The 23,235-nt window shown below is 39.1% G+C and overlaps 3 protein-coding genes across 9 annotated transcripts in view; 2 read left to right on the top strand and 1 right to left on the bottom strand.

The window, feature by feature from the left end:
• mybpc1 (myosin binding protein C1) overlaps positions 1 to 1,372 on the top strand; it is a 29,173-nt gene extending 27,801 nt beyond the window's left edge. For all 7 annotated transcript variants that reach the window (XM_056748001.1, XM_056748002.1, XM_056748005.1 and 4 more), the window contains one exon: positions 664 to 1,372. The gene's annotated coding sequence lies outside the window, so the exon portion shown is untranslated. The remainder of the gene's footprint in view (positions 1 to 663) is intronic.
• A 496-nt stretch (positions 1,373 to 1,868) lies between these two features.
• On the top strand, positions 1,869 to 7,888 carry chpt1 (choline phosphotransferase 1). The gene is made up of 8 exons (XM_056747884.1): positions 1,869 to 2,301; positions 4,571 to 4,718; positions 4,804 to 4,945; positions 5,031 to 5,115; positions 5,863 to 5,994; positions 6,136 to 6,294; positions 6,441 to 6,566; positions 6,655 to 7,888. The coding sequence occupies exons 1-8, from the start codon at positions 2,062 to 2,064 to the stop codon at positions 6,769 to 6,771; spliced, it is 1,149 nt and encodes a 382-aa protein (XP_056603862.1). The 5' UTR covers positions 1,869 to 2,061; the 3' UTR covers positions 6,772 to 7,888.
• A 1,117-nt stretch (positions 7,889 to 9,005) lies between these two features.
• On the bottom strand, positions 9,006 to 23,002 carry gnptab (N-acetylglucosamine-1-phosphate transferase subunits alpha and beta). Its single transcript, XM_056747883.1, is given in 22 exon segments — positions 9,006 to 9,246; positions 11,062 to 11,152; positions 13,271 to 13,438; positions 14,039 to 14,137; positions 14,227 to 14,312; positions 14,530 to 14,643; positions 14,798 to 15,017; positions 15,091 to 15,290; positions 15,479 to 16,089; positions 16,092 to 16,490; positions 16,584 to 16,790; positions 17,122 to 17,245; positions 17,360 to 17,530; positions 17,606 to 17,785; positions 17,918 to 18,079; positions 19,526 to 19,660; positions 20,577 to 20,641; positions 21,225 to 21,421; positions 21,775 to 21,825; positions 22,008 to 22,127; positions 22,359 to 22,444; positions 22,730 to 23,002. Coding segments are annotated over 22 exon segments (3,690 nt in total). The 5' UTR covers positions 22,862 to 23,002; the 3' UTR covers positions 9,006 to 9,174.
• Positions 23,003 to 23,235: the final 233 nt, after the last annotated feature.

Here is a 23,235-nt window from a genome sequence, read left to right as displayed (position 1 = left end):
GTTTCGGGCATATGAAGCTTATTTTCTCATTCATTCTGCATCCCCTGGGTTGCCAATAACTCTGCTTTTGCTCTTGCTGGCGTGTGACGTTAGAATCCAACAATTATATTTCAGAATAAGCAATGTTTCATGAAAACAACAAGCTTGCACAATAGGGGAATTGCTGTCATAAACAGAATGCGTACTTTGCATGCATTTTAAAATATAGAAATAAAGGACATTCGCCACTACTGCTGATGCAACAGTCAGGTTCAACGAAACGTGAAGCTCCATCTCTACCAAACAATTTCCATGTATGTTGTTTATTTGAGGAAAAACAAGCTCTGTTCCCCAAAAAAGGCCTGCAGAGATATGAATGCACTCACTGCCTCAACAATTGTGCTGTGCCTGCCGAACACTGACGGTTGTGTTCTCATCTTTCTGTCCATTTTCGTCTGTGTTTCTCTCTTTACCCTTAATTTCTCTTTGTATATGTTGTGATGAACAAATTTATATTTTTGACAACTGACAACAAGGTTCTCACTCGTTTGGCCTGCTATGCACTGACTGAATCCGCTATGGTTACGGTTTCCGTTTTCCTTTTTTTCCAAACCAACATAATCCTTCTGTCTTTGTGTCTTCTCTCAACCCAAACTAAACTGGGTTTAATCTCCCTTCTTTCAGGAGGTTTTACGTTCTACCATCTGATGAAGCGAGGCGTCCCCTTACACCTCATTGATAAGTACATGAAAGAGTCTAAGACCTCCGAGACAGAGAAGAAGGGATCCGAATGATGGCTGATTCACCAAATCATTACCCAGAATATCTATCACTACTATCAAAAACAGCAATAATTTGTCTAAATTCGGGCATGGTATGCTGTGTCCAGACATGGAACTATAGTCATCATAGACAGTATTTTTTTGTCACCAATTTTGTCTGTAACTGTGGTATCATGTGTGGTATGAGCTGCTTTAAGGAGTGCCATTGAATCTCAGATGCATGCCTTTAGTAAATCGGGTTTAGCTTTACGATACACAAAAATAAATTATACTGATTGAAAGACATAGAGCATTCAGATATATATATTTTTTTCTGGGTTTAAAAGAGACGGGTGGATCGAATAGAGCACGAATTTAGATTTTGTTGATTCTGTTTTTCTTTTGTTTCTCAGCTGTTTGAGATTTGCAACCCCTTATCTTCATTCTGTGGTTAACTATTCTCTGTGCAACTCTACAATCACTTACTGTAGATCTGAAATATCGATGATTTTCATTTGTCGGTTTAGACATCAGCCAGACATCTCACGCTGTGCTAGACCAATATGGCTTGAAAATACATCCAGATGTTCAATTTAGCATGACTGAGTTTAATAAATGTCTCTATGGAGGAACACTTGTTTCTTTATTTATTTGCAAAGATGTGACCGATAGAAAAAGCACTTTTCTAAGAAAATCTTTTATATTTAATCCCTTTGTTGCTTTGAATCATTTACATTTAGGTTTGAAACATTTACATTTACATTTATGAATTTATGCAATAATCCAAAGCGATTTACATTATAATATATCCTATACGTTTTTATACATAGGTATGTGCAATCCCCTGGTATCGAACCCACAACCTCTTACCACTGAGCTACAGGAAAGCTACGTATCAAACAATCTTTCATGTTTGCATACATTTGTTCCTCACACACAAGCCAAGAAGATCTTCTTTTGAGCAGAAAATGGCAAAAAGAGACGATCTTGGATGACACACTGTGACAGGTGTCAATCAAAACCTGTTTAAAGCCCGAGCGCTGTAAATCAAGCCCATTAAAATCGATTAACGATCGCCCCCGGTGGTCAAAAACGATACTGCGTCCTTTCAAATTTCCCGGTCGCGAGCTCTTCCGGACCTTCGCTTCCTGCGCCTCTTCGTTTATCTGCTCTCAACTATTAGGGACGGATACGACCGACGGTTCCGCTTCTCAAAATGACTCGCAACACGTAACCGCCGCACGCGAATGCCTCGTTTCAGGTGGACGCTGGGGGATTCGGACCAAAACGTTGCATCGACCCTGCCAAAAGAGCGATCATAATGCCACAGTGCGCGTGTCCGGGGCCGCTGTCAGCCGTCCAGCTCAAGCGTCTGGAGGAACACAAGTACAGCGCGTCCGGTCGCTCGCTATTCGAGCCGCCCTGCCAGATATACTGGAACTGGCTGGTCCAGCAAATACCGACGTGGGTCGCGCCGAACACGCTGACCATCATCGGACTCGTAGTGAACGTTATAACGACGGTGATTCTCGTGTATTACTGTCCTACGGCCACGGAGGAGGTGAGTCCAGTAATGACGAGCGGCGAAACTTCGCTCGCTTGATTGACAGGTGACGCGTTGCGATCTATTTAAATACCCTGCAGCGTCAGATATATATATATATATATAACACTTTGGTTCGTGTAGACTTCGGTCATTTTGTGTCTTTTTATTCTAATCGTTGGTTTGTTTATCAATGTTACATTTATAATGCATTTGTCCGACGCTTTTAACCAAAGCGATGCACTCAGTCTGTATATTTTGTTGGTATGCGTGTTAACGCAGTCTATCATTTGAGTAACGCTATCACGTCCTTTGATTGACGGCGAAACGTAATGACGTTTTGATTTTAAATTCTGAATAACGTAATGTATTACATTGACAACAACGCCTCTGTGGCATTCTGGGGAGCACTGTGACCTCATGTCAGAGTGCATGTGGACATACCCCGTGTCATATTTCTAGAATCACGGTCTATAGTCCATTGACAAAGTGCAGATTCCGCTGTTTATTGTTTATTGCTGCACGCAGTTCTGGGATAGCTGAACGCATGACTTTAACGCACCTGTTGTCCGGGGTGGGACGTAGATTAGGGGGACTCTGAACTTTTAACCAGGTCAACAAATGGCCTGCTTTTTTAAAACAAAGCTCAGAAAGGGGATTATAGTTTGCTTGCGTGCTATTCACACGTCAATTTGCATAGTAATAATTATGAGCGTATTATAATAATGCACAAAATGTCCTTAATTCGCCTTATTAACATTACATCTACAAACCATAATAGATTCATTCACAAGTAGGTTTCATCAAATAACCACTTATACCACAATTCCAGTTACTTAGATTACACATTTTTCGAAAGTGGCTGTGTAGGCCTATAATGCAAAGCAGTGTGTCAGCCTAATTTTGGATCCACACCCACAGCCGTTTTTTTAGGAGTGTCTTTTTGGAAAGTCTTCGCAGACTTCGTAGGTTTATGTGACTGTGCAGTTGTGGAAAAACAAGTTGGCTGTATGTCTCTCTGGAAGATTGACCCAGCAGAGTCATTTGGGCATGTGCCCGCGTCAGACTATTACGCACACATAGACTCTCTTTTTTACATTACATATAAATGTCCTTCTAATTTTACGTGACACAGAATTATGCGTCATTTCACAGCACTCAACAACAACATTTTGGTTACCGATGGACACGATTCGGTTTCCTAATAACTCGTAGACCTTTGACCCTATAACAGCCTCCATTAGTCTGTATTTGATATACTTGATGTAATACTGTTTACAATACATGTATGATATACTCTATTTAGATACTATTAACTTTGGTCATAGTATATTGCATATTACACTGTACACTTTTTGTTTGAATTTGAATGTTTAGGCTTTACAAAGAAGTACATGGTGAATGAAGAGTGGGTGTTAGATAAGCAAGTACACGTACTTGATAAGAAAGGATCCGAATGCGAAAGCAAGGAAAAAGACATGTAAGGCAATTATCCTGGTGCCCTCTAAGGGATAAAGTAATTTCATTTTGTTGCTACATTATTTTTCATTTCATTTGATTATTTTTACTCCATTAAATAGTGTGAATGACTGAAGGTCTTGTCATTTCTAATAAGGCCTTACTGAAGAAAGTAAAATGGTGTAGATACAGTATCTATGAAAGCGAAGCAGATAACTGGATCCTTCCGTCAAAATGTTTCTGATAAGTTTCCTCGAGCTCACACAAAACAATAAAAGTCTTCCAGCTGCCAGGAGCACATCCATATCTACTGTTAGAGGTCAAAGTTTAGTCTACGGTTTTGTTTTCTCTTCTTGCACAAGAGACTTGTCTATTCAAACACGCCGGAAAGCATACTGCTAAACTTGCAAATACAAATCTGACACTGCATATTGAAATCGCAAATGAAGATCAAACACAGCTTACCAACTATTGGAGCTTCAAAAAGTGTTTTTAATATTATAAAATGGTTTATACCGCACTGGCTTTTAGCCCAGTCAAACTAGAAGAACTAGATGAAGTGGTTTCTAAATGCAAAACAACATTTGTGTATCTTTGTGTTTGACAACAATGACGTGCATTCTCATCATATTTGGCCGAGTGTGGTGACGTGAGTGGAAAACATATTTACAGTTTTTTCATTATGCTGTTTTGCGGTCAGTTTATCAGTGTTGGAATCGGTTAAAACGGCGGCTTAAAACATCTGCATCAGCATCTGCCATTTCACATTATAAACATTAAGTGCAATACTTCCGTTACCTCTCACACTCACTTCATCTACTCTTTTTAGGCACCAGGTTGGGCCTTCTTTCTAAGCGGTTTAGGCCTTTTCATCTATCAATCTCTGGATGCCATTGACGGCAAACAGGCTAGACGGACCAATAGCAGCTCGGCTCTCGGGGAGCTCTTTGACCATGGCTGTGACGCCGTCTCCACAGGTATAATCAGTCTGTCCAATCTACCATTGTTTAGTTGAGAAGAAATATTTAGTACAGAACTCTAATTACATTGCTTTCCTTACAGTGTTTGTTGCCGTGGGAACGTGTATATCCTGCGGGATCGGCACTTATCCTGACTGGATGTTTTTTTGTGGCTTTGTGGGCATGTTCATGTTTTTCTGCGCACACTGGCAAACATACGTGTCTGGAACTCTCCGCTTTGGATTGTGAGTCTATCTGTTCATGGCTTTCTGACCGAATGTCTGTTTGAGCGAAATCGTTGCTGATCGTTTTTCTCTTGGGTTTCTGCAGGGTTGATGTGACGGAGGTACAGATTGCTATTGTAATCATGTATATGATGTCAGCTTTCGGAGGTGTGGGTCTTTGGGAAACAACGGTACGGCTTTGCACCTTCTTACATAAAGACCATAACTTTGGGTGATGCTTGATACACTACATCTACACTGGAACTGAATCGCTCGCTTTATAATAAGTCATGAACCAACACTTTCTCACAACTAGCGGCAATGGAAATTAAACATCAACATGAACCGATAACATGCGACTTTAGTTGATGGATAACCTGTTTTTATTATTGTCGCAGTGCACAGCTATTTCAGCTAATTTCAAAATACTTTTACGAATATTTATATTATAATATATGCATTTTTATTAAGTAGGAGAATGTCGTTTTTTGTACTTTTGCTAGTTTTGAGCTTACAGCCAATTGGTTGGTCTAAGATAACGCGGAGACAACAGCCATTGTTCTGCTGTTTCAAAGAAGAAATGCTTCATCGTGTTTCTTGCCAAACAAACCTCAGCAAACCTTCCAAAAATACAAATCCTTATTAAGCCCCAATTTTTTGAATATGTTCTTTATGTAGAACTTCTGTTTTTACTCTCTGCCTCCTTCAGAAGACAATCAGACTGTGAAAAGGTAAATATAGGTGAACTGTTGCCATGGCTACAGGTTACCCATAGACATGATCTTGCCAAAAAAACAGCAGATGATGTCAATGCACATCAGCCTTTTTATCCCTCCCATTTGTTAAAGCATCAGCTTCTGTCCCACGCTTGCCTCCCTGCACAAATGACTAGCCATATTACTGGTATCCAGACAATAAATTATGGAATTCTTCATTAGGTGCCTGTGCTCGGAGTGAATCTGCAAACCTTTCCGATTCTCGGCATCATTGGCGGATTCCTGTATTCAACATATTGCTACTTCTATGTCATCCTCAACGGTGGTGTGGGGAAGAACGGCTCAACTGTTGCAGTAAGTGTGCCGCAGCATATAATTGTATATCACAAACACATTTTTTTTTAATTATTAAAAAAACATTGATAAAGTAAAAATGAGATTAAGATTAAGTAAGAGTGACATCATGTTGACTTTAACAGTGCATGTCTTCCTCAGGACACCAGTGTATTGTCTCCTGGTCTACATGTTGGGCTCGCTCTTACCCTGGCCTTCATTATCTTTAAGAAGTCCTCCAGCCAGCTTTTTGAGCATCATCCCTGCCTTTATATACTGACCTTTGGCATGGTGATTGCCAAGATCTCCAATAAGCTAGTGGTGGGTGGTGCTGCCGAAATACTGTAGATTGAAATTCATTTAAAGCTATTGTTGTTGTCCATCGCTCTTCCATTAACAGCCATCTAAAGATGATCCAAAATCAAAGTGTGAATCAGGTGTACTGAGAAACATGCCCTGTTTTACAGGTGGCCCACATGACCAAGAGTGAACTTCATCTTCATGACACAGCCTTTATTGGTCCTGGACTTCTCTTCTTGAACCAGTATTTTAACAGCTTCATTGATGAGTACATCGTCTTGTGGATTGCCATGGTGAGATATCCAGCTTTATAATATTTATTAGGTTTCAGCAAATTGTATACAAGCTAGTTATCCCTTCTCTCTTCTCCGTGATGTTCAGGTGCTTTCCGGTTTAGATCTGGTGCGATACTGCACGAGTTTATGCATACAAATCGCATCCCACTTACGAATCCGGGTTTTCAGCATCGCCCCAGAGGGCCACACCCACAAAGACTGACAATTTGCCCGGCGGGAGGAGGAAGCGGGATTCAAGGACGATGACGTCATCCCGCTTATTATTCAAGAGCAGGAAAGCCCAACAAACCAAAACCTCAATGGCCTTGACAGTATCACTACCAGAGACTAAGATAAGGATAAAACGTGCATTGTTTTGCCAGGTTTGACCGGAACATCTCGAGTATGACCAGCGTATTGTTTTTTTTTAACTACACTGGACTGTATCTCACTGGATAAAAACGAAGAGCGTAGACGCTAACCGAAATCTACGAAATGGCTTCAGGGACCAGAGGGGCTTAGAACAGTTTTTTCAAAATGTTCTGTGGAAATCAACCACAAATTATTATTATCGTCCAGACGAAGCGTTCATTACGATACATCTAATCACATTGAATTAAACTTTAATTGGCTGAAAATTTATAGTAATCAAAGTGTTAACGCTGTTGTTTTTAACCAAATTGTTCTTTCACGTCATACAGTACACACATTCATTTAGGATACATCTTGTTAAAATAAAGCAAAAATAAGTATTAAAAACATTGTTCTTAAGATCCTATTTAAATCACCAAACTGACAGTGGTCGGCACCACAAAACCTTTTTTACTTTTAAGTATTTTTACTGCTTTTACTAAAGCAGCTATTTGTAGAGACTAGAAGACTTTATATCAGCTAAATAAGACCCCGAACAAAATGCCCAAACAGCCATTGTAGCTTTCAGAAGGAACCTTTTTGTGATTGTCCAGTGATTACAGTGTTTGCATTTATTTGAATAACTCGCCTGAATTATGTGTGAAATCAAGTCAAGCCTGTTTAAAAAACATAATTGAAATAATTGGAAATATTTAATTGTCAAGGATTGTGGCTATGTGCTAAAAACAGACACGCCTCATTTTGAGGAGAGCTCCGCCCCCTCTTCCAATCACCCAATCCCAGTTCGTTGTGACTTCTTGTTGTGTATATACTTACTCCAGCTGGGTTGCTTGTTTTAAGGTGATGTTGAGGGGTTGGTGCTCTTTTATGTCTGTTTAATGATGCACTAACTGACAGGTCTGCCTGCTTAGAATCATCTCCTCCCAAAGGGCTAATGAAACAAATAAACGTTGTGTGATTTGAATAGAGCACAGTGTGAAGTGCAGTTATTTGTGTTGTTGCTTTTTGCCGCTTTAAAGACTATAGTCATTAAGATGAATGGAGCCTGAGGCTCAAACATATTAACGGTTTCAGTTCGCGAAATAAAAAAAAAAGAACATTTTTAAAAGATACATTTGGGTATTTTATTAAATTCTCAATCAAGATTATGTTAAGTCTACAATTATTAAACTGGGGTTTTGTCCTTGGGAAAAAAAACATGGGACTTTTTTCAAGTTCAATGAACAAAATTAAAAAAAGAATAAAATCACATTATAGCAGGAATTTTGACAAAAAAGGAGATATATTGGTATTATTATTTCCTATAGAAGCAATTAAATTAAACATGGAAATCTGTTCAATAATCGACATTATTATTCAACACTGTTTATACACACAGGCCTGCTTTGTTAAGCAAGTCCACTTGGTGCCACATAGACGGAGTCAGTAGTACAATACAAGCAAGCAAAAAAGATTTGTCTTCAAAAGACAAATCAAGGTGAAAAGTTAATACACAACAGGGCCACAGGCGGAGGCATCTGAATTTCAGACAAAGTCACGATTTAATGTCCCGTTAAGAGACAAGCATGTGAAGGACTTCGGGCAAAAGTTGTGAACGACATGCGTTTAAAAAGACAAAAGAGAGAAAACAAACCGATTATGTCTGATTTAAATTAATCCTCTAAATGTTCTCAAGATTGCTATTCAGATTCAGATATGCTCAGTGAGATTGAAAATGATTGAGACAAATGCGTAAAAGCAAGAGTCCAAGGCAGAGGAACCCAGCCGTGTATAAACTTTCAGTGGCTTCATTCTTGTGGTAAAAAAGGCACTGCAAGAATGATAAGCACGAATAGAATTACATAAATTATTATTATAAACCCACTTGTGAGTAGTACTGTACCTATGTATATTAAAATCCTACGTCATATCAGAACAATTCAAACACCCAAGGTCACATGGCAAGGTCTGTTGGCGACTGAGCACCAACAGAGTTCAAGTCACAGTCGATTCGCAACCTGGAGTATGAAAAAAAAACATCACCAAGTCTCAATACCGCCCCTCAGTGGATGAGGCTATCAAAGTCCTCAAAGTTTCTCCATCAGCTTCATTAAAGACCCGTGGTCTTGTCACATCCAAACAACACGCTTGTTTGCGGTTTATGTCAGATGTTAACAAGCTTTTGAGAAGTGGGGAGTCAGAGGTCTCCTGCCATGCACGGTCTGCCAGATGAAGAGGGGGTTTAAAGAGAGAGATTGGATTGAGGTTGTAAACATCACACGCGTTCAGGGTTCACGTCCTTGCTGACCCTGCGTCTGGGGAAAAGCCGCCGTTTCAACATGATCAGCTGATGGACAGAAAGAAGAGGAAGAATTGTCAGCTAACGCTGTGAACGCTAAATGTGAATGTGTGACTGACACAGAAGAAAATGACATGTGAGAGAAAAAAAATAGGGAAGGAAAACAAAAAGGCCAATGCTTACAAAATCTTTCTATGTCATGCGTGTGTGTGGGAAGTACATTAAAAGAAACAGGAAGTTGCTTCAGGCCAAAGCACATAATAACTAAATTATTTGATTATACTAATATTTTTGGACTGTTTAACAAATAATTGTATTTACAATCAATACTTATCTGCCCTTCTGCCATTTTTTTTCTACCGAGTGGGTCGTTCTCACGAAACCACTGAAACATCATGTTTAAGATTTTCTTTAAAAAACAATTCAGTAACAAATCATAATAAACATAATTGTGTTCTCTACCTCGCACAAAGTGAAGTGTTTACATGGGAATTAATTATTTATGTATTTTATCGCTTTTGCTGATGAAATTATCATTACCGAAACTTGTCCCCGAGTGCATTATATCTTTCAACTAAAATAAAATAAAATACATTGTTAAGAGTAAAATTAAAATGTTCTGTAAAAAACAATTAGATGTTCTCGAATGAAAAAAAACATATTGACTGAATACTCAAGTATGGTAAATATGAAGAAATAGTGGAAAAATGTAGTGTTAATGACTGATATTCTCATCCTCCGTGACATTTTTATAAGACTCCCACACACACAATAATATTTACATTAACTTTGATTGTCTGCGAAGAAACAAATCTGTCAGTACCATTCATTTAACAACTTATCAGAAATCTGCTCTAAATATTTGATAAATATACAGTAAATGTCCATTGTGGAAGCCTCAGGACCATAACATCCAATCATTGCTTTCTGTCAGCATATTTCCATAACTCTGTAGAACCGTCTCACATACAAACAACGAACTTACAAAAAAGCCATTTTTATACTAACCGAAGGTATGTTGTTAATTTTAAATACTGGTATATGACACATGAGATAACTGACATGTCTCCGGAGCGAGCTCTGAAGTAAGGGTGGGTCTTCTCCCTCTTATGCTTTCAAAGCTAGGATGCTATTGCTAGCCTCTACGAAAAATGCAGATCTAGTTTTATAACCTATTTCCAAAGTATGCACATCTGAAGACATGTTGACATTATAAAAAAACTGTGTGCACACCAACATTTTTGTCATGACACCATGACAAATGGTGCATGAACCCCAAAAGTGCAACAAGACTTAGTGTTTGCATATTTTAAGGGGTTTGAGAAGAGAGGCTGCAAATCTGTCCCGAAGACTAGTAATGAAGCCTGTTAATGTGCAAGTCTGTCAGAGAGGATGACTGCATCCAAACGCTAAACATAACATGCCTTCACATGCATGTACGCTAAGAGAGGGAGTATCCACTGATAATGTATCGCCTCCATCTTTATATTCATGTTGAGTGTCCAGATTACCATTCTGTCACCACGGACAAATGAAGACATACCGGGCTCCTTTAAAAGGTTGCCCTGTCTGTTAACCTCTCGTGGGATCAGAAAGAAAGAAATCTGATCCCTCTTACCGAGAACAGACGATACGGCAGCTAATACCGCCACTATTTACCGCGTGCCGTTGGGTTGAGCCTAAGAATTGTAAATCAATCATCAAGATGATATCAGTGGGCTGTTTGTACTTGGCACTTCCTTAAAAGAACAAGTTAACTAAGATCTTCAAAGTCAATTTTGATATATGCTATTTGAGTCGGGTCTGCGTGTGAGAAAGTAAAAATAGAAATGAACAATGAGGTTAAAGCTGAATCGTACTAACCTGCTCAGCAAAGAAAGACATGACTGTGAAGATGACTAAGGTCACTAGCACACAGTGGGTCCAGAACTTCAGCTTGTCCCTGTATAGCCGCCTGCAAAACAAGAAGGTTAGGTCGATTAGCTTGTCCGAGCCATATAGCTAGCTGCTATTTCTGTGTCTATGAGTGGGAAAAGTTCAAAGTTATTTCATAAAGATAGGTTTGACCCGTCTTCTCTCCACAGTCTGTTTATATTAAATAAAAAACGTGTTAATCTTTCACTAGCTTCAACTTTAGTCCCACATGTAAACAGCTATGTAAACTGCACTTACTGTTGGCTCATTCACAAAATGTTAATGCCCTCTCATTTGTAAGGAGCTTTGGATAAAAGTGTCTGCTAAATGAATGAACATAAATAAATCTGACATGTATTTTGGGCATTTCTCAATAATTTCATATTCGAATATGAATTTCAGCTCATAATTTTTTTTTTTTTAAAGTTTAAAAGTTTATTTAAATTAAGTTATAATGATGTTTTTATTTAGTCACAATTTCACAACAAGCTAATAATTATCATTAAATATTCATAACGCAATAATGTGGGCAACATAACATTTGTTTATGTTGTGGCTCCCGCTGAAACGTCTATATTTAAGTATAATGTATATTTATGTATAAATCTAAATATATATAAGTATAAACATACATTTACATTTGTGTATTTATATATACACATGGAAAACATAAACGCAAACGTTTACTTTGGTCTCGATTAACCAAGTTGACAGCCCTAGATTTAACAAACTAAATACAAGCCAAAGGTGAGAAAAACATTTTCATTTTTGAAAGATCTGTAAGTCAGGACCAGAAATATGTGATAAGTCCCCTGCATGGTCCAGTTGCTGGCCGATGTTGTGACAAAACCATTGGGATTCTCTATTTTGTCATTCAAAAATTGCTGTTTGTCAATAATATATTTTACGAAGATGAGTTTTTCCAGCTAATACTTGATCATTTTTTAGCATTAAATGCATTTGGTTAAGAACTCTGGTGCCAAACAGCCTTATGACATCATGTCACTGCACCTAGTCACATGGCATTTACGGCTCAGGTAACTCTCCCATTGAGATGAATAGGAACGGAAACTTCTCCAGTGATTCCATACCTTCTTGTAGTAAATCATCCCAAAAATAAATAAATGGTAAAACCATTTAGATATCTAAAACAACAAATGGCGCTTCTATAACAGCTGACTGATATTTACAGCTTTCAGCACATGATCAAGTACTTGCTTCTGAATCAAAACAGCATATTCATCAACATGACTGACACTTCACAGCCTCGTCCTTGTCTACTGGCTTTGGCTCGATTTTTGATGTCACCCAACGAGCTGTCCGAAGTGAGAGGGTGACAAGGTGACATCATCCGATCCGTTACCCTTTTGTCACCGGCGAGCATCCATGTCTGTCGAATCTGCACAGACACAGAGCTATAAAACAGAACCAATGGGGTCGTTTTGGCATGACGGTGCCCAAAAATAACACCCTGCCCTTCTGCCTGGGCAGGCAGGCTGGTCACAAGGCTTTATGGGACACTTGGGTGTAATAGAGATCTGCTCTGGCTTGGCCTGCATGAACGGTGAATGTACCAGTCATAATTTTCAGCCTGCCAAAAGAGCAACGGCCACTCAAAGTTAACCATCCCTCTACCAACTCCCCATTCCCAGAACTCTGTATTTCGTTGATAGCTTGCGCCCATTCTCTAACGGTGATGACAGCAAGGATTGTCTATCATAATTCTTAAGAGTAACAGGATATAAATTATAAACCGCAACTAAAAATACACAGTGTGAAAATAAAAAAGGCAACCAAAACCATTGAAGGACCATAGGGAAATGAATGATTTGTGAAACATTTGCGAGCATTGGCGCTAATTGTTAATTTTTTAAGTTACTAAACTTCAGTACTGATTTGAAATGCAGTTTTTGTTTCATCATCTACATCTATAAGCTTTCTATGTTTAGGCTCCACTTTCACTTCACCTGCATCGTTCAGATTCAATAATAAAACCTGTGGCATGCAAACACACCCGTTTCACCGGTTTATAACCGGTTTTGTCCAACTAACATTTTTTCTCTTTCTATGCACACAGTCTACCCAACTGCAATGAATTTTGTCATGATGTTAAAGACTTGCACTTTTTGTAATAAACACTTGTTTATTAAAGTCTTACCACTCTTGTAGTTCTGTCATGTGGAGGAAACGGTTCCTGTATTCTTTGGGTAGTTCAAACTGGGAGGCCAGCGGGAACATCGATTCATAGAAATCTCTCAGTACAGCTTTGACCGTGCTTGCATCCTTAAGGCTATGGTCAATGTTGTCGTTCAGGCAGATAAACTTCCTGTATGAAAAACAAATGCTGAGGGTTCGGTAAAGTAGCTCAACCTTCTATTCAAATGAAAGAAAACCGTAACGTTATCTGGAGTAAGTTGTGGTTTGTAGGGTTATCGCCTCCTTTGACCAACAAAAATCGATCCATGGCTTAACTACATTGCGATTATAAATGTCTGAATGAGATATCATTTCTAGTCAATTAGAGCTTAGCATAACTGTTACAATTTAAGTTTTTAAAAAACAATATCATTTTAATATTATATGATAAACACAACACATAATCTAATTTATTTTCTGCCACATTATTTAAGTGAAGTTTTTTTTCTCCTCATTAAAAAAGAAAATGATAGGTCAAACGAACATAGTCAATTAGAATCTAGCTACTGTTTAATATACAGCGGTCCAATTTAACGGTGGGGACTACTCATCGCAAAACTTATAAAATAAAAACAAAGCTTGGTTTTGGTTCACCAACATATTTCATTTCACCTAAATGCAAATTAAATGTTAAATCCAACATAATGTATTGATAAAGTAATATACAGCAATCGTAGTCACCCTCAGGCATTACATAAGGAACCAAAATCTGCCAGAACCCTACACATACCTAGGATTCTTCCTGATGTCATCCAACTGCCCGACAACATGCGAGACGTTGGTGCGTATCATCTTAAAAGCGATCTCCTCCTCTCCCATTATTTCAAACCTGAAACAGAACAAGACTCCTCGTCATAGTTACTGCACTGGTTCAGCTGAAGCGATTGGGGTTTTACGAGCAGGTGTTGAAAGGCCTACTTGTATTTGTTCTGGTCCCTGAAGGCTTTGTGTATCCTCTCTGTGATGGCTTTGCAATGGATGACTAAACCTTTTGTAACTGGTGGCTGATGAAAACAGATTTTATTGATAGTATTAACAGAGTGTTCTACTGAGAATAGTGCTAGCAACAACAAGGTCATGGGGTCAATTTCCAGGATACGAATTCCCCAATCCAAGAAGGCCCACCGTATTGATTTAGTAATTTTAGGGACTGTCCCAAGTACAAAGAACCCAATTTTGGTCCAAGTTGGATATCTTCAGACTTTGAAAAATGGTTCTCACCATGCTGGGGTCATAATAGGCCTCCTGGGTGGGGCTGACAACATGAAGTTGCGTGAGGTTGGACGGAAGTGTCTTGGAACAATTTATGAGCATCTGCTCCAGACTGGTCAAATCCTGTTTACAGTCAAACAAACACAATGCACGTCATTCAACACATGATACGAATCATTTGCCGACACCGAACAAAATTTGAAACATACTTAATGTAGACTTTCTACAAATCCTGTACACTGAAAAATGATTCTTTAAAAAGTCCTCAATGAGTTACCTGAAGACTTAAAGGGAGTTCATGAATGCGTGTGGCCAACGTGCGGATCTCCCGGTCCGACAGCACACCGGAGTGGTCCGTGTCGATTTCGTCGAAAACTTCAGACACATTGAGCTGCTGTACGGCGCTCATCAGGAAGTAAAAATAGGAGAAGGCGAACTGCATGTCCTCTGAATGCCGCACATGATGCAAGGAGGTCTTATCGAACTCCTCAGGAAAGCTGGGGAAGCAAAACGAACGAATGAATCCTCTTTCGCACATTTCCTGAGACGAGTATGTTGCGAGATCCTTACGTGTCCTGCAGCTCCTGCATGATGAGCCGGTCAATCATGTGAGGCATGTGGGCGGGAACTTTACGAGATGTAAAGCCGAATTGAGCATTTAAGAGGCGGTTGACATAGCGAAGCGAGTCGGCAAACGTATCTTGTAACTTCCGTCCAGTGGCGGTGCTGTCAGCTGTATACCGCAGCTCATTCTCCAGACGCTCAACTTCCTGGGAAGACAAAGAACAAATGGTGTTGTGTGTTGACGTCATCTACTTTTAGCCGAAATATATATTCATAAGCGTTTTCTCGAGCCGATGAATATTTTGGGAGCGAATTTGGTTTAATGTCTGTGTGAACAGAACAGAATTAAGCACTTTAAGTGGAAAGACCTCAATATGTTAAAAGCACATCTCACCTCCAGCAGATCATGAAAAAACTTCCTCCTCTCCCAAGGAAGAAAGCCCCGGTCCGCACTGATATAGTGCTGGAGTTTACGACTCATGGGTCGCCCCTGGAGTTGAGCTTCATTTTCGGAATCTCTGTTATTAAACATGTATGCATGTGACACCAGCGTGCTGAGGAGCTTAGATACGTGAGGTTTCTCTGGGGCAAACAGTGGCGAATTGGCTTTGGGAATAACCTCATCATTCAGGACTGGCACAAGAGATGGAGTGACTTGCATCTTTGCGTTTTTGTCCGAATTGGAGTTACCGCTACTTAATAAAGGAGCTTTCTGGTCTTTGTTGTTTACTTCATTTGAGTGGTTTGTTTGTTTGCTCTGGTTTTCCATTTCTTCCAGTTCTTTGTGAAGCAAATACTGAGTTTTGTCCTTGTAGGGCTCCAACAGCTGAGCTTTGGTCAAATTATAGCCTTTAATAGTGATGTCACCTGCCATCAACTTCTCATTTAGGTTTTGTAACTCAAGCTTCACTTCTTCAGGTAAAAGTGATTCGTTTAATGCAGGAACGCGCACCTTCTCCATCCCGCCTTGGGCTTTGTCTCTAACTTTTGGACCTTGGTTCTCTATGGAAATATTTCAAACTGGACGTCTGGTTCTGGGATCAACACAGTGGGTTTGGGCTGATCTTCCTTCTCCGCCACTGGACTGGACACATTAGACTTAGGGAGCTCTCGGGTATCCACGGCGACAGAAAAACTAATGGTGAAATCGTGGTTGTCCGTGTCTTGGAAGGTAATGTTGTAGTGGATCTGGGTGGCATTATATCCCGCCAGTAGAAGCAGGTGTATGGTCTTCCATTTGTTGGCGACTGAGGTGTGACGGACCACATGGTTGTCATTGACCTGCGCTTCTGACACACGGTTCGCCAGCCCTGAGAAGCTAAAATACGGTCGGATTTCTCCCTGAGGCAGGATGTAGTGTGTCTGGTTCCTCTTGAGGATGATAAGGTGCAGTTGGTTGAAATTATCTGATGAAAGCAAAACAGAAGTATTTAATTCCACTTAAATATTAGAATTCTACATTCAACAATACATGTTCGCCATAAACTCAAGACTCTCACCTTGTCCACAGTCGCCCACATCGAACCCACAGGCCAGAACGTTGCACGCCTGGTCGCAAAATTTATCAGCCAACCAAGAGTTAGCGCAGCCCTGGTTACAAAAGGACAAGCCCCCCAGTCCTCCCAGACCACCTGCAAACTGCCAAGGTTGCCCGCCTCCAATCACAGAGCCGCCCCCTCCTCCAAAACGACTGCTCCCCACAGCACCTGTCAAGAAAATGGGAAATGAAGGAATATTTAAAGCTTTAATCGACAACTTTTGCCTCATTAATGCCATCTCTTTTTGAAACCTAACCTATTGTTACTTAAATTTTAAATCATTACTATAAGCTTACCGTTGTAAATCGGGCTTTGTTATTCTGCTTTTTCAATAACTAATTTTGGTTTATTTTATTAAAAAAATAAAAACAGAGCTCCTGCAAACCATGAGAATTTCACCAAGTGCAAGGTGGACACAAATCCTGCCAGCTGATATGATATGAAATTTGAGTACCTGATGTTAACAAATTTCTTGTGAAAAACAAATAAATAAACTTACCCTGACAATCTCCTCCATCCCAGTCACAAGCCGAATTATTGCAGGCCTTGTCGCAGTAGCCATCTTTTATCCAGGAGCCTGGGCAACCCTCAGCGCAGTTTGGAACAGGCCAGGTGAGATACACCTGATAGCACAAAAGACGCCTTAAGTTATTATCATGTAGAACAACTTAGTGAAAAAAAACTACTTCGAAAAAGATGACTGTTGATTTTATACTAATATTGCAATAGACACCGACCTTTTGACCCTTGGAGTGGCTGTAAAAGTCATCCGGCCAAACGTCTTTGCCGAACATGACATCATCATTGAGGTAGATAAACTTTTGCGAGAGTCCTGGGATCCGGTGGATGTGAGTCTCAATGGCCGGAGAACTAAACGTTGGCAGATGAGACTGATTCTGGAAAACGTCCTGAGACACAACAAATACTTTAAAATGTGTGTGTTGTGTGTCCGTGATAAACATCACATGGTATGGAGAGCTCACCTGATGAGGAACCACAGATACACGTGGATTATCCAGATTCAGCCACGACGGTATCTGACCGTTGGTTACGATAAAGATGTGCCGAACCCAGGGAGCGTGTTTCTCAATGGATCGCAGCGAATAACGGAGTTCCTCGTTATCTTCAAAGCGACTGGCAGACACGTCCTCATCCTGTTTGGACTGAAGCAGACAACAAAATTATTATTTAGTATAAATTTGGTAAATAGAAAAAAATGCATTTGTCCATGTGCACAAATATAATTGTAATATGACTTTTTCTGAGCGATCGACTGTTTAATTTAACCCGAGTACCTGAGAGATGGCCGTCAGATCCCAGAACAGGTACGCTGGGCTGACCGTGAGCTCTTTACCTTCCAGCGTGAGGTTCTTCTTGGCCTGTTGCATGAGGTCTGTGAAATCCTGTGCTGTGTTGAGGTGAAGCAGAGCGATGCTGGCCTCAGAATACAGCTGCAACTAAAAATACCCATAAACCATACGGTTAACAGTACAGCAGAGCTTCAAAACACTCACCCAAAACTACTCCATAGAAAAGGTCTATATAAAACATAGACCTTGAAATCTTGAAGGGATAGTTCTCTCAAAAATATTGTTTTTGTCATCATTTATTTAACATCACGATGATCAACTTCTTTATTACTTGTTTATTTTGAGAAATGCCTGAGTGGCTTTGTGTCCATACAGTATTAGTCAATGGGGTTTCTTTAAATGCTGCCAAATTACAGGACCCATCAACAAATTTATAATTGAATACAATTATTAGACAGTTAAATAATAATACAAATGAATATGAACATAAATGAAATAAAATATAAATAGTTATATTATTTGACACCAGCCTAACACAAACCGGAAGTGAACTCCTTGAAACGGTCTATAGTCCAACCAAAATCCAACCGCCAAAAGATATACTTTGCATTACAATGACAAAAAACGTTAAGCAATTATAATTATTATTAGTAATTAAAAGATATATTACAATTATCATTATGTTTTTAATTATTATTACCATATCCAACCAACACACACTTCACTGACAGTATTTCTTGTGTAACAGTGTGTGCGTTTGACAGAGGTCAAGGGAGAGCCATCAACAACATTGCTAACAGGCTAACATGTTCTATAAATACAAGCTCACGCTCTCTCTCTCAACAGCCAAATGCACTTTTTCTTCATATATCTGTTGGCCAGCTTCAATCGTACCCATTACCTCATGTCACACATAATAATGGTGAAAAACCCTGTCAAAGGTCCAATCTTGCGAAATACAATGAGAAACCAAACAAGCACATGTGATGTATATAGACATTCCAACTTTGAAAGACAAACATCAAAGCCTTGAGCTTTTGCAGTGTGCAGAATTTCATCAATGTGAGTAAATAAAGAAGATTAAAATGACACGTATGCGGGAGAAACAAAGAGAAGGCGGTGATATACAGAGAGATCTGTGGAAAGACAGGGGAGACGCGTATATGGAAGGTCATGTTAACGGTGCTGCCTTTCCAACAGCAGGCTGGCGCCGGGCCATTCAAAACAGTTGTTGTACGATTACACCCCCGTGCTCAAGTGTCAATGTAATACCCCCAGCTCTTATCACATGACCACAGACAGGAGGACAGAGAACACACATTGTCCTAACAAGTTTGATAAACACTGATCCAGAAAGCACTGATTTGTGTGTAATTTAACAAATGACCGAGGATTGCGTGATCTGAGCCGGTTACAGATCATCGTGACATTTTTCGTAAAGTGGTCGTGTGTGCATATGGGTAAAAGGTTCTCTAGACAGCTTGGATTGAATTTACACAGCAGTGTCCTTCTAGTGGAATTCATAGTCTAGAGCACCACCTTGTGGACATTTTAAAAACACTGCGCTATAAGTTCACCAAATGTGTGTTTTACCTGTTTGATTTTATTGGTCACTACAGCGGGTAGTTTTACCCTGAGTTGCTCAGTTTCCTTCAAAGATGCCGGGAACCCGCTCAAGTAGGCCAGCGTGTGCATGCGCACCAGACCCGGAGCCTCTTTATCTGTTGTCTTTCAAAAAGGAACAACAAAAATCACATGTTAGGAAGTTTCACAACGATTTGCTTTCCAAACAAAAGCAACTAAACTAAAAAACAAACAAACACGTATGTGGCCACACAAAATAAAGTCAGGTGATATAAAGACAACATAACAAGTAATTTTCTTAAACTACGTTAACAAATTTAAATGATCAAACAGTATACTGTAAAAAATATACATTAAAAGCATTTCCAAAAGACTTTCTAGTTGTCAGGGAATCTATAGATGCTACTTTGATATTTTGATTTCTGTGTCACCATTGGTTAAGCAGTCCCAAATACTTTTTGCTTTTAGTTCCAGTTCCAGGTAAAGCTACAGGAACACCATTTACAGTTTTTATACATTTCTATAATGTATATATATGATTTAAAATATTTACAGCTTAAAAACATAAGTTTAACAAAGCGATAAGTAGAAATTTAATCATTACAAAAAGTATCATAAAATACTTTTTATAGCTAATAATAGCTTGACCACAACTTTTTAAATAATATCACAAAAAATAAATATACTTCCCTAGTATGGGAATGATTTTGCCCACTGGCAGTGAAAAGTGTACAGTTCCATTCCCAAAAGTCAGATTTCAGAATTTCTAGATTGATATTCCAAAGAGATGACCCTACAGAATTCTGCTTTACATTTTTTGGAAGATGGCAATAAACAAAACTGATTGCAAAAAAAAAGCAAAAAATGTGTGTCGGCACAGGAGACCACATCCTTGTGTTTATGATACTACACTAACACGGTAATACAAGGTTATGTTTAAGAGTTTAAAAGAGTTTAGCTCTTTTTGTTACTTCTTACAAGTTGGAAATTTCAACTTTCAGAGTCGAGTGTAACTGGACACTGGACAGTTTAGTGTTAGTACAACATTTCGATTCCTTACCAGGTAACCTCTGTTGATGGAGTATGTCAGGCTGTCCTTCAGACCATCTGTGTGAGCCTTTTCAGCTACAACAGAAGAGATAAAATCTAAAATTAGGTCACTGAGTTTTCTTTCCCTGCAAATGGACATTTAAGCCCAGGTGTTCTGTTTCAAGGCTACAGTTAGATTAAAACCTCAACCGGTAGCTACAGTATGTTTGTTTCAATAAGTACCATTCAAACACCAGCCTAAATGTGACTGTACATAAAAAACATGATGACGGGGTTTATTTTTTTATAAGGTCTGGCTGAAAGTACATTAGGTTACTTATTATATCGTTACTTTCCACAAAAATAATTAATAAAATCCATTTTTTTTATTTTATTCAATATTTAGGCACCAGTAAAGCAGACTGATATCACTTAAGCCCCAGATGTGTGGTGGATATATAACAATACATTAAACACCACAATCAAAATCAAAGTAGTGCGACAACAAAAAAAGTACCATGTTGATGTTTTTGGTCATAATATATTGATGTATTGTCATAAAATGATTGATATTTTCAAAAGGTATTCCTAAGCTGTTCTGTATTTATTGAAATTTTGCATGCACAGAAACAGTAAATGGTTAAATCAGGGTGTACCAGAGTGAAAGTTATGGTTGTACCTTCGCTGTGTGAGTGAAAGATGAGCACGGACACGCTTGTGGAAGGGTGGAGGGTTTTGGCCACTTGCAAGAGTTGCTTTGTAGAGGAGAAGGCAGCTGAAATCATTGGCAGCTCTTTTATTGTGATGTTGGATGGAAGAGCTGGATCGAGCACTAACACTGGAGCCATGATGCAGTGGGACAACAGACATTCTGGCCTATTAGAGAACACGCATTTCATATTAGTGGTCTTGTGAAAATTCGACATACAAAGAGAGCAGCAGATGAGATCTGCAGCAATGATCTTAACACTGGTAAGCATCTTAACACAGGAAAGCGAGTGGCGTGAAAATACTGCGGCTTTAATAAAGGCCCTTTCTCACTAAGAAACAGGAAACCTACAAACCACACAAAACTTTTCGCTTACTGCAGACAAATAAGACAAATATTTCTACAGAATCAAGATATTTCCAAATATGCATTTGGTGGATGCTTTTATCCAAATTCAAGGTACATTCAGTTTGTGTGATCCCTGAGAATCCAATCTATTGACCCGAAGAGCCACACTCACCTTCCTTTAGGAGCTTCAGTAATTTCAGAGGCATTCTTTCCTAGACGTTCCCTAAAAGAGCAACACAACAATTTTTGATAAGATTAAGTGACCCTCACTCTTTTAAACAATACTCATGCATGAAAGCACAAAACTTAAACATTGACGCCCTATATTTTCTTCTAATCATGCTAACTTTGTTTATAAATAAAGTTCAGAAAGCATGTGTTTGTTTAGTGGGTGTGATGATGAACCTCAAGGCGTTTTGTTCTTCTTCTAACTGTTGTCTCACAGCACGGAGTTCCTTCAGCAGGTCTGTGTCTGTTCCGTTTACCCAGGTGTACACCACATCAATGGGCATCGGCAGGCAAAGCCTGAAATATTACAAGCATATGAAGAATTTCAAATCTTTGCCAGTTACAAAATCAACACTGTTGTGAATAGATAATACGCAGGACTGCTGGACTACAGATTTATAGTTACAAATACATGATCTATTTTTACAATTTGTACAGGTTGTTGTGATCTACATATCATTTATCATCACTGAACATTCATCGGTTTTTAATAATGTGTTGACAATACATTTTGTAGATGTTTCTCACCTGGTCTGAAAGGACTTTCCTGCAACATTATCTCTGTAAGTATCAAACAAAACATGGTACTGATCTCTACTCCAGTCTACTAAAACCTGTATACACACAACAGAGCAAAAACAGCCAGTTAATACACCTGTAAATCATAGCATATGGCACCTTTATGAAAATCTTGGAAAGCCTATAAAACAATAAAACTACGTAATGACAGCATGTATGTTTTATTCCTAACCACTATGCAACAGGTCACGGTCACATTGCACAATCAGCTTTTGATCAGTAAGAGAATGCAACTGTATCGGGCAAATAATGAGACATTAAATGGAGCTTTTTGAAATGAGTGAGGTGTTGACAGACACCTCCAGAGATAATATACATACCTCTCCGAACTGAAAAGCAGACACAATCATGAGGACAAGCCCTCCAAAACACAGGTACAGACCATAGCGGTGTGACAGACAGGTGTATGTCTGTCGCTGCACCAGTTTTAGGATTGAATTAATGATCACCATGACTCTTCCCGGCAAGCGACATATCCTCCCCTATAAACATTTAACCCGGACACATGTTTCTCGCGGTGAATTTAAAACAGTTTCATTACAGGACACACTACACGGTCACATGACAACAGCACGCAAACCATTCAGACGTTGTAGTTCCTTATTGGCATCGATACACAGTTCATCACATGATATGAATAGCGCGATCTTTACATGATAGACTCACTGCTGCACTCTGGCGGACAGGAGGAAAGATAATGTAATGTAACAAATATTGTCAATTTGATACATCTTTTTTGATTTTTCTGTTAAAATTATTTATGAAATGATTAAGCGATTTTTTTTCTATTGCTACATTATTTCAATTTTTTTATTTATTTATTAAA

This window comes from Triplophysa dalaica, chromosome 5 (genome assembly GCF_015846415.1).
Source record: "Triplophysa dalaica isolate WHDGS20190420 chromosome 5, ASM1584641v1, whole genome shotgun sequence".
Taxonomy (NCBI): domain Eukaryota; kingdom Metazoa; phylum Chordata; class Actinopteri; order Cypriniformes; family Nemacheilidae; genus Triplophysa; species Triplophysa dalaica.
Note: the sequence above shows the minus strand (reverse complement) of the source record. Positions and strands in the feature narration are given on the sequence as shown.